This window comes from Oryctolagus cuniculus, chromosome 18 (genome assembly GCF_051225735.1).
Source record: "Oryctolagus cuniculus isolate XC-2025 breed Fujian yellow rabbit chromosome 18, ASM5122573v1, whole genome shotgun sequence".
Classification (NCBI taxonomy): Eukaryota; Metazoa; Chordata; class Mammalia; order Lagomorpha; family Leporidae; genus Oryctolagus; species Oryctolagus cuniculus.
This window is the reverse complement of record NC_142884.1, coordinates 12114471-12124903: the sequence shown is the minus strand read 5'-3', so window position 1 is coordinate 12124903 and position 10433 is coordinate 12114471. Positions and strand designations below refer to the sequence as shown.

At 59.6% G+C, this 10433-nt stretch overlaps 1 protein-coding gene across 1 annotated transcript; it reads right to left on the bottom strand.

Moving 5' to 3' along the window:
* Window positions 1–5149: 5149 nt before the first annotated feature.
* LOC100358922 (insulin growth factor-like family member 1) lies at window positions 5150–6711 on the bottom strand. The gene is made up of 4 exons (XM_002723591.6): window positions 6437–6711; window positions 5977–6030; window positions 5618–5861; window positions 5150–5364 (listed from the first exon to the last, which is right to left on the bottom strand). The coding sequence occupies exons 1-4, from the start codon at window positions 6459–6461 to the stop codon at window positions 5343–5345; spliced, it is 345 nt and encodes a 114-aa protein (XP_002723637.3). The 5' UTR covers window positions 6462–6711; the 3' UTR covers window positions 5150–5342.
* Window positions 6712–10433: the final 3722 nt, after the last annotated feature.

Genomic DNA, 10433 nt, shown 5'->3' with positions numbered 1-10433 from the left:
GACCAGGTACCTGCTCTGGGAAGGTTCTTCTGGGTTTCTGGCGCCCCCTGCTGCCTGCTGGCTGACACACAGTCCCAAAGAAAAGGACCACGGTAGCAGGTTCTGACTTGATGTTAGCTATGACACAACTCAACTGGTTCTACAACCTCAGTGTCGTGATCCACAGCTGGAGAACACACCTCACTCTGTTACCTTTGTGAAATAATACAGCATAGACTTTATTTTATTTCATTTATGCATTTTTTAAAGATTTATGTATTTATTTGAAAGGCAGAGTTACAGAGAGGCGGAGAGAGAGAGAGAGAGAGAGAGAGAGAGAGAGAGAGAGGTCTTCCATCTGCTGATGGCTGCAATGGCCAGAGCCGATCTGAACCAGGAGCCAGGCGCTGCTTCCGGGTCTCCCACGTGGATGCAGGGGCTCAAGGACTTGGGCCAACCTCTCCTGCCTTCACAGGCCACAGCAGAGAGCTGGATCAGAAGTGGAACAGCCGGGACTCGAACCAGCACCCATATAGGATGCCAGCTCTGCAGGTGGTGGCTTTATCTGTTACACCACAGCGCCGACCCCGACAGCATACACTTTAAATTGGGGTCTGCATTGTGGTGCAGCATGTTAAGCGGCTGCCTGCGACACTAGCATGCCATAGGAGAGCTGGTTCAAGTCCCGGCTGATCTACTTACGATCCAGCTCCCTGCTAATGAGCCTAGGAAAATAGTGGAAGATGGCCCAAGGGTTTGGACCCTGCCACCCACATGGGAGCCCTGGATAGAGTTCCAGGTTCCTGGCTTTGGCCTGACCCAGCTCTGGCCATTGCAGCTATTTGAGAGTAGATGGAAGATTTCTTTTTCTCTCTCTCTGCCTTTCAAATAGATAAATCATTAAATACGTGTGTATAATTTAAGTCAAAAATGGTTACAAAAGACAAATAAAGGCAATATGTATTGATAAAAAAAGCATCAATACATTAAAAAGATAAAGGAATTTAAATATATATCTATATTAACCAAGCAATGGAACCACAGACTATATGAGGAAGAATACAAAGAGCTTAAGAGATAAGTGGGTAGTGTCCTATCATAAGTGTTGGAGAATTCAATACTTAACTTTCAACAATGGTGGAAGAATCAACAGAGGCTCAGTATAACAGGGATTTGGACAAAAACACAAACTGTCAGACCTAACAGACGTGGTCAGAGCCCCCACTCCATCAGCGCAGGACACACACTCTCCTCCGACGCACACGGGGCTTCCCTCGGGGCCAGCACCTGCGGGCCACAGAGCGTCTCCGTGGACTCACAACACTGCAGGCAGCCAGTCGTCTCCCCCGGCCACGCGGAACAACACAGACGCCAGCACACGAGAAAAAGCTGGAAAATGAGCAATTAGACAGCCGAGGAGCACAAGCAGCTTTCAAAAGAAATTAGAAAATACTCAAGACGATTTAGAGGGGGAAGCACAGCACCAGCAGGTAGGCAGCGAAGGTCCCCGGGGGGACTTTACAGCCGGAAATGTTGCATTGTAAAAGAAAGGTCTCAGATCGCTACCTGCAACTTACACTGTAAGGAACTAGAAGAGAAAGGGCAAATTAACTCAAAGAAAGGGAAGGGGAAGAAGTAAGAAATGTCAGCTCGAGGGTCAGTGGAATGTTCTAGTATGCCCCTGGCCCTTTGCTTGTAGGAGAGCGGGAATCCTCGGAGGTGCACATCGTGGGTAGTGCTCTGCGCTTCCACCAGGGGGCGCCAAACACACGGTTGTCTCAGCTCAATGTTGGAAACCCTGTGTGGTTACTGCTTAAATCCCTTCACCCATTCGGGAGTGGTTAGGTTGCAAAAAGGGTGCTAATGCAATTAATTTAGCCTGGTGTACTCCTCGCCCATCAGTGCAGGGAGAAGATGAGACAACAGAGCGTTGTCTCCAGTGACAGCCGAGGCAGAAATCAGAGTCCACCTCCTGCCCACTGCACGTGGCGTGCGTCTCACCTGGGCTCCTCCAGGCCACAACACAGGGAGCAGAGTGGAAGCAGCCAGAGGAGCAGCAAGTGCAGCCGAGGCCGCAGCAACGGCCCTCCCAGCGGTGACGTGGGTGTGGCTGTGGGCCCCTCCTGACCCTGCCTGCAGCCCCCTAAAGCCCGAGGGGGCCCTCGGTTGTTCACAGAAACCTGCAGGGAAGGAGGCACCAACCCCAGTGTCCGGGGTGGCAGGTGCACCTCTGCTCCACGCCAGGAAGGATCTGAGTGGTCACTTGGGACTGGAGGGTCCTGCCCCCACTGGGCAGGGTGGCCTGAAGCCCTAGGGTGCCCTGTGTGTGGGGTCAGGGTGGCAACTCCCCTAGGAAAGAACTGAGCAGCCTGGTATTTCAGGGATGTGCATGGTGTGTGTGTGGTGTGAGCCCCACCCCTGATGCAGAAATGAACAAGACAGTCACTCAGCCAGGTGTCCTGTCCCTGTCGCCCAGCAAGTGCAGAGAAGACATCGGAGCCGGCGCCGCGGCTCACTAGGCTAATCCTCAGCCTTGCGGCGCCGGCACACCAGGTTCTAGTCCCAGTCGGGGCGCCGGATTCTGTCCCAGTTGTCCCTCTTCCAGGCCAGCTCTCTGCTGTGGCCCGGGAGTGCAGTGGAGGATGGCCCAGGTGCTTGGGCCCTGCACCCCATGGGAGACCAGGAGAAGCACCTGGCTCCTGCCTTCAGATCAGCGCGGTGCGCCAGCCGTGGCGGCCATTGGAGGGTGAACCAACGGCAAAGGAAGACCTTTCTCTCTGTCTCTCTCTCTCACTGTCCACTCTGCCTGTCAAAAAATTTTTAAAAAATCAGTATTTAGAAGAAATGTATTAGGATCCCCAGGACATCACTGGACACGTTCAGTGGCATTTTGTCAGTCCGCTGGGACGGTGTATACAAGCATGGAACTCTCCAGAAAGCGCTGAGCACAGTAACAGCAGGCTCTGCACCAGGGCGCACCAGGAGGTCCACGGGGAGTTCTCTGCACAGCGCTCCCCGGGTCACGGGGAGCCGAGAGAGAGCCAGGGTGGCCACAGCGTCCTCCCTGGGTCGTCCCTCCTCTCGGTCACCTCTCAGCTTCTCTGTCAATGACGGATCCATCAGGGCCGCACAGCTGTGGTCTTACAGCAGGCCCCAGAGCCCGGGGCGTTCCCAGACCCGCATTTCCAGGCTGTGTCGGCAGGGATTGGGCGATTGGGCGGCAGGCAGGTCTCTCTCCACCTTGGGAATGGGGCCTCAGCCCCCCCCCCCCATCCTGAGTCCAAAGCCCCTCCTCCCACCCTCCCTGTTGGGCCTGGCTCCTTCTTCCCACCGGGAAGAAACTGCAGAGTGGAGAATGAGAGGGGAAATGGGAGACACAGCAGAGGCAGAGGCGAGAGGTGGGGCCTGGAGACCCTAGGGGTGGGGCCCCGGGGAGCTGAATCTGAGCGCCAGGTGCCCACCCCACCCCGACCCCGGGCCGCCCATCACCCTCTCACTGCCCTGCCCCGCCCCTGAGCCTCTGAGACTGAGCCCTGGCTCCTGCACTTGAATCCAGTGTGGAGCCCACCCCCAAAGCTGAGCCAGAGCCCTCCGCCTCCCCTCCCCCCACTCCTGCCTTCAGCTCAGCTCTCAACAGAGCCCACTCCTGTCAGCCCCGGGCTGGAAGCAGGACCCAGCTCCCCCTCCCCACGGGGGGTAGGGGGCCCAGCCTCCTCCCACTCCAGGGACCCTGCCTGGCCCGGCCCCTCCCCTCCTCTGCCCAGGACTTAGGGGCTCACTCTTTCCCTGTGATGGAAGCAGCAAGATTTGCTCTGTGATAATTCTGTTTGTGAAGCAATTAGGAGATGCTAGGGCTCACCTGGGGTGGGGTCTCCTACCCAGAGGGAAGAGCTGGCTTCTGGGGGAGACCCCTGGGGGCCTGAGCTGAGTGGCATGGGGGAGGGGTGGTTCAGACATCCTGACACTGCCAGCCCGCCCCCTCCCCAGCAGAGCTGATCCTAGAGACCCTGAATCTATTCCTCCCAGAAAGGGAGTCAGAGCCCCCTGCCCCACCATGTCACGGCCTGTTTGCTGTGCTCTGTTATTACATTGATTTTCTTTTCTTTTTTAATTAATTATTTATTTATTTGAAAATCAGAGTTAAACAGGGAGAGAAGGAGAGGCAATGAGAGAGGTCTTCCATCTGCTGGATCACTCCCCCCAGATGGCTGCAACCGCAGGAGCTGGACCAATCCAAAGCCAGAAGCCAGGAGCTTCTTCCAGGTCTCCCACGTGGTGCAGGGGCCCAAGCACTTGGTCCATCTTCTACTGCTTTCTCAGGCCACAGCAGAGAGCTGGATCAGAAGAGGAGCAGCCTGAACTAGCACTGGCGCCCATATCGGATGCCGGCACTGCAGGCAACGGCTTTGCCTGCTACGCCACAGCGCTGGCCCCACTAAATCGATTCTCATTGGCTTCCAGAATGCCATAAGCCAGCACTTTCCGGGTTCATTTCAAGCAAATCCGTTTGGAGGCAAATAATTCCTATTGGGAGGGTCTCAACCCCCCCTCACCACACTGGGCAGTCGATGACAAGTGGACAGCGTGGCCCTGGGCGTGGGAGGGGCTGGGCGGTCTGCACAGGTCCAGGAGAGAGAGGCCCAGGGCCTAGAGAGGGTGTCGGGCATCAGACAGGAGCGGGACCAGGGTCCCCGGCCTCGCGCTGGCGGGCGGGCAGGCGGGGGGCGCTGAGGTGGGTCGCGATGGTTTCCTCGCTCTCGCTCAGTCTCCTCAAAGGCCTCCGAATCCGTCCCCAGGACCCAGAGCTGGCGACTCGTCTCTCCCAGCGCCAGCGACCCCTCTCTGGTCCACCCCGTGCCCCTCGCCCCCCGCAGGCTGCCGAGGACGCATTGGCCCCGCCCCCTCCACCTGAGGACGCAGGTGAGGCGCTGGCTCCGCGCTGAAGCCCCTACCCTGCCCCCTACCACCCCCTCCGCTTTGGCGAAGTCGAAGTGGAGGGAAGAATCGCGCCTGAGATGTGTTTTTTTTTTTTTTTTTATTTCGCGAACCCAGGAGACCCGGCTGTTGGTGCCAAAATGCGCGCTTGCCGGGAACAAGCAGCCCGGGTCATAGTTCAGGACCCTCCCCAACGCCCCAGCGCCCCCCGGATCACGACGGAAAGGAGGCAACCTTTAGAGAGTGCCTGTGCTTTATTCCCGGGGCTGGAGGAGAGGGACTGGGCCGGCTGCACCTTGTCCGCATGGACATTGGCCTGGGGGCTGGCGTCAGGTCAGGGCTCCTCGGGGCTCCTGGTCGGTGACACCCCCATTGCCTCTCCTAGGAAGGTGCAGGCTGAGGTCCGAGGAGACCCAATGAGGAGGGAGTTAGCTGACTCGCGAGCGGATGCTGCAGAGAGAGACAGGAGTGAGCAGGACAGGGTCGCAGACACAGGGTGGGCAGAACAGGTGCAGAGGAGTGGGGGAGAGAGATGGGGGAGGGGGACCCTCGGAGAGAAACAGGAGCAGAGAAGAAAGTATGGGGGAGGGGGGTGAACAGAGGCTCTGGGGTTCATGGAGGGTTAGACTCCATGATGGACAGGACAGGCACAGGCCCTCCCCGCTGCTGGGCAGCCCTCACCCCGTGGGGTCCAGGCCCTCACCTGTGACACAGCCGGTCCCCAGGGCCTGCGGCCGCCGAGCAGTCCTGGTCTCTGAGTTTCACCGTCAGTGACAAGGGGCAGCACTGCTCGAAGCACACCCTGTAGGTGCAGTTGCCGCACCCGTGCGTCCTGGCCAGGGGCACCACGGCCTGGTCATGGCAGCAGTAGTGTGCCGGGTCGTAGAACTTGTCCCCGCACCTCCCATACAGCTCACACACTATCTGGCGAGCCCCTGTGGGGGATACTGCGGAAGACAGAGCAGGTGTGGCCCGGGGCAGCAGGGGGGCAGCTTGGTCCCAGCCTGAGGTCCTCTAGGAATCCCCCCAACCCCGCCAGCATCCCTGCCCCTCCCGGCTCACCTGGGGCCCCTTGGGAGCAGAGGACCATGAGGAGGCAGAGGGCGGCTGAGACAGCTGTGGAGGGCAGAGGGCGGGATGGGGGATGGCAGCCTGGGCCGGCCTCCTGAGCCCAGCCTGAGGCCGGGGACTGAGGCTCTGGGAAGCCTTAGAGGCAGACCCAGGGTGGGGTCCAGACTCCCTGTGGTCCAGGGTCTTGTACAGCACAAGAAGGGCTAAGAGCTTTGGGCAGAAGGGGAGCACTGGGAGGAAGAGGCTGGAGAGACAGGGGTGCAGCTAGAGGGGCTGCGTGGGCATTGGGGTGAGGGTGGGAAGCAGGATGGGGTGGGGTCTTTTCAGGGACTGTGGCTCAGGCAGTGCTGTGCTGGAGTCGCCTGTGAGGGCAGGCAGGGCTTGGGATGCAGGGGCCTGGGAGAAGGCTGGGAGGAGGGGGTCAGCTGGGCCCAGGACCCTGTCTCCTTACCCAGGGTGCAGCAGCGGGGACTCATGGCTCAGAGCGGCTGCCGTGGAGTGGGGGGTGACCTGTGCATCTCAGCAGGTCCTTTTATCCACAGATCAGTTGGTGACGTCACTGGATCTCAGCCCTGCTGCTCAACATGTAGAGACTTGTGGGGCCCTGGGGCAGATCTTGTGGCTGAACAGCGAGAGTGGAGAGAGGACCAGTGTTTTTCCATCACTTGCCCCAAAGGCCTCCCTCTCCCTCCCGGAACTGCATTGGCTGCCTTGGCCAACAGCAGGGCAGGTGGTTCCCCGTCCACTCACCCTGAGACAGCCCAACAACTCACCCCCCCCATCCCATTCGGTCTTTGCATTTCCCCACTTCCTGTGCCAGGCTGCAGATTCCTGACATCTTCCCAAAGGGGCCTCTCCACTCCCCTCTGACTTCACAGCCCAAGCCCCTGTGGCATTCAGGACAAAGAAACCGTGCTGAGTTCTGTACCACTGGGAATCCCAGGTAGCACAAGGCGGGGCCAGGCAGGGGGTCCTGTCGAAGTTTGCTTGGGTAGCTCAGGAGACTGGAGTGGGAACAGACCTGGGCACAACCCGGGGCCTCAGAATCCACCACGGCTCTTCCCATGTAGTTCCTGTCCCTTCACTAATGCCCATCGGATGAGGAGCGCTTGTCCATTTAGTCTGCAGTGCCCGGCTTTGCTGAGGTTGTGCAGGCTACTCCAAGGCCGTGTCTTCATGATGCTTGAGGCACAGAAGAGACACACAGGCAGGGACAGAAACAGAAAATAAAGAGTCGTCGCTTGGTAATCCTGCTCCATGTCATTATTGTCATACATCTGTCGGTCAGGGTCCGTGGGAGAGAGGCCACAACCAGATGCAATGCTTTCACAGGTTCTCCCAGCGCACAGGGTGCCTCCCAGCTCCTCTCCAACCCGCCTGCCCCTGGAGACCCCCTTCCCCGTGCCGCGGCTCATACAGCAGGCCCTCAACACCCAGACTCCAGCCCCGCCCGTCTGGAGCCCAAGCTCAGCCTCAGGCTGCTCTGGGACCTGCATCCATTCCAGTCGCGAATAAGCAGAGGGACCAAGGGAGCAGGAACAGAGCTGGGCCATCCTGGGATGAGGGAGCCACTCAAGGGTCCAGACTCAGCAGGAAGCCAGGTTCAGGAGCACACTGGGTGGTCATTTCTGGGGGTATCCATGTCTGAGCTCCAGCGGTCCCAGGTGGAGGCACAGGTGTCCCCAGCCAGACGCAGGGATGGCAGTGGAGGCTGGCACTGCTCCAAAGTGCCAGGACTGTCACTCAGATTCCACCATGTCCACGATCCTCTGACAGCACCCTCTGTGCCCCCTGCAGGACACGGCACCTTCTCTGTGCCATGCACAGGTGCAGGGGGATCCCTTTGGTCTCTCCTGCACCTGCCACCTGCCCTGCCCAACAGGGGACAGTGCTGTGGAGCAAGCACAGAGGCACTGGCTCCCTGGCTCTGAGCTGATCTCTGGGGCTGGGGGACGGCCAGCTCTATGCCCACACAAACCTGCGTCAGGCCAGGTTCTGCCAGGTCATGGCTGGGTGACCCTGGGGAGGTGACTTTGCCTCGCTGAGCCCCGGGTTCCTTCCCGCTAAGTGTAGAGGGCCTGCCCAGGTGATGCGTTGTCAGCAGGACTGACAGACATCATGTGTCTCAGGGCCTGGCCACGGAGGGTCACCGAAGACCACCACACGCCCAGGACTGGACCCTCTGGCAACAAGGACACCCGGCCAGTGGAGGACAAGAGAGACGGTGGTGCTGGCTGGAAAACAGCAAAGCAGACGATGGCGCCTCCTGCACTGAGGGCTGAGTTGTGTCACCTGTGACAACCCTGGAGGAACCTGAGGCTGGTGATGATGTCATCGCTATTTTTCCACAGCGAGTCACAGCCAGCGCTCCTGCACTGGGGATTCTAGAAGGTTCCACCATCCTCCTCCTCGGCCAAGAGCCAAGACACAGCTGCCCTGTCACGTCTTCCCAACAAGGTTCCGGTTCTCAGGTTCTCGTTCCAGCATTTTTAGAGTTCTGGACTGGGGCCATGGGACAGGACCTGCTGTCTCCACCGGGGTTGGGGAGGCCGGGCCTGACTGGAACCCGGGTGAGGCAGAGGCCCGGTTACCCGGGCAGGCTCCTGGCCGCCCTGCTGTGGAGGAGCCCGACCACACTGCAGACCCTGCATTCTGCTGTCTCAGGGCTGCTGGGGCAGACCAGGCTCAGTCCCCGCTGCTGCGGGCAGGGGCTCTGGGCTGGGGTGCGGGAGGGCAGCAGGCACAGCCCAGGCCTCCGTGGGTGCTGACAGCCCAGACTCAGTGTCATGAGGCTTTGGGGTCAGAGAGCCCTGGGTCACATCCTGTCCCTGCCCCTTTTCACATGGCTAAAACGCTGCCCACACACTGCCCACTTCCTCCCCCAGCACCTCTAGCCCCTGCCCGATCCTGCCCGCTCTGGGGTCACTCTCTGGGGACAGGTCTGCCTTGCACACGGGCTCCGGCTCTGAGACCAGGCCCTGGGCTGTGCTAGCTGCCATGGACTCTCAGGTCTTGGTCCCTGGCTGTCCCAGGAGTGAAGAAGGCCCTGTATTCCTAGATGGTCAGTGTAAGATCCTGACCTCAGATGGCCCTGGGTTTAATCCTCCATCTCGGGATGCCACCTAGACCCTGGCCGAGGTCCCACTGCTGGTCAGTGTCTCGGGCTGCACTGGAACCCAGGTCTCCTGAGCTGCCACCCAGGGGCCTCCCAAAGCCTTGCAGGAGAGCCCTGCTCACAGACACCAATGGAGGAGACCCAGGGAGGAGGTCCCGGGCTCCTGGGTGGGGCTGGCAGAGCCAGGCTCCTGGGTGTGAATCTGGGTCAATGCAGACTCTGCCTGCTCCTACCTGCTCACCCTTCCCCCAGGAGGCAGCAGGAGTCCCCCTCCTGGTGGTGGGGCAGTTCTCTCCACCTGCCCCAGCGAGCCCCACCCAGGGCCCAGGGAAGAATGTGCTGGGGAATGTCAGGTATGCAGCAGGAGGGGGAGGGCTCCCCAGGCCCAGGAGTGCCCTCCCCTCTGGCTGCCCAGGAGGAGGCCTTGTCAGTGTTTGCTCAGGCTCAAGCTCAGCATTTCAGGGACTGAAGAGTCTGCTGCCTGAGGAGCCTGGTGGTCAGGCTAGACCCCTGCCCTGGTGTGTCCTCATAACGTGGTGAGGAAGGACCCCATGTCCCAGAGGGGCTGTGTCTCCAGGGACGAGGCCAGCACAACCTGCTGGGCTGTGACCCAGGACCCAGAGGCCACTGCTGCAGCCCCAGTGTCTTCTCAGCAGGTCAGGGCTGGTGGGGGTGAGCTGTGGAGACCCCCGGTGTCCCCACGACTGTGCTGCCCAGAGCGGCCAAGCACCCAGGACCGCAGCTGCAGGTCAGCTGACTCCCCATCCTCTTCCTCATCTCAGCCCTAAGTCTCCCTATCATCCCATCCCCCTCATCACTGGGAATGCGGCTAGGGCTGAGGTCAGACTCCTGTCAGTCCTGACAGCTCCCGCCCAGCTCCTATCTCCCCTCTCTGTGTCTTTGCTGTTGGGGCTGACACTTGGGAGTCAGGGACTGCTGCGGATTTGATCATCACCGAGATTCAATGGAACCTGATCATGACGGTCAGCACCAGGGGCGTGGACAGCTCCTCTGCTCTGACCTCCACCCTCCCCACCGCATGTCAGAAGGTTTAACCTTACCATTGTGTGTGTGTGTGTGCATGAGTGTATGTGTGTCTGTGTCTCTGTGTGCATGTGTCTCTCTGTGTGTGTGCATGTGTGTGACTGTGTGTGTGTTATAATACTCACATAAAGTTCACTATTTTAGGGGTGTGTTTGGCCTAGAGCCCAGGGTGCCACTTGAGCTGCCCGCATCCCATAGCAGAGTACCTGGGTTCCAGCCTCAGCTCTGCTCTCATTTCTAGCTTCCTGGGAATGTGTGCACCCTGGGAGGCAGCAGGTGACGGCTCTAA

Bases quoted from the DNA above. Each gene is read 5' to 3' on its own strand.
- LOC100358922 (XM_002723591.6), bottom strand. From the start codon at position 6,461: ATGAGTCCCCGCTGCTGCACCCTGG. The intron at 6,031-6,436 runs GTAAGGAGACAG...TGCCCTCCACAG, and splicing joins TCCCCGCTGCTGCACCCTGG to CTGTCTCAGCCGCCCTCTGC. The intron at 5,365-5,617 runs GTGAGGGCCTGG...CTCTCTCTGCAG, and splicing joins GGGGACCGGCTGTGTCACAG to CATCCGCTCGCGAGTCAGCT.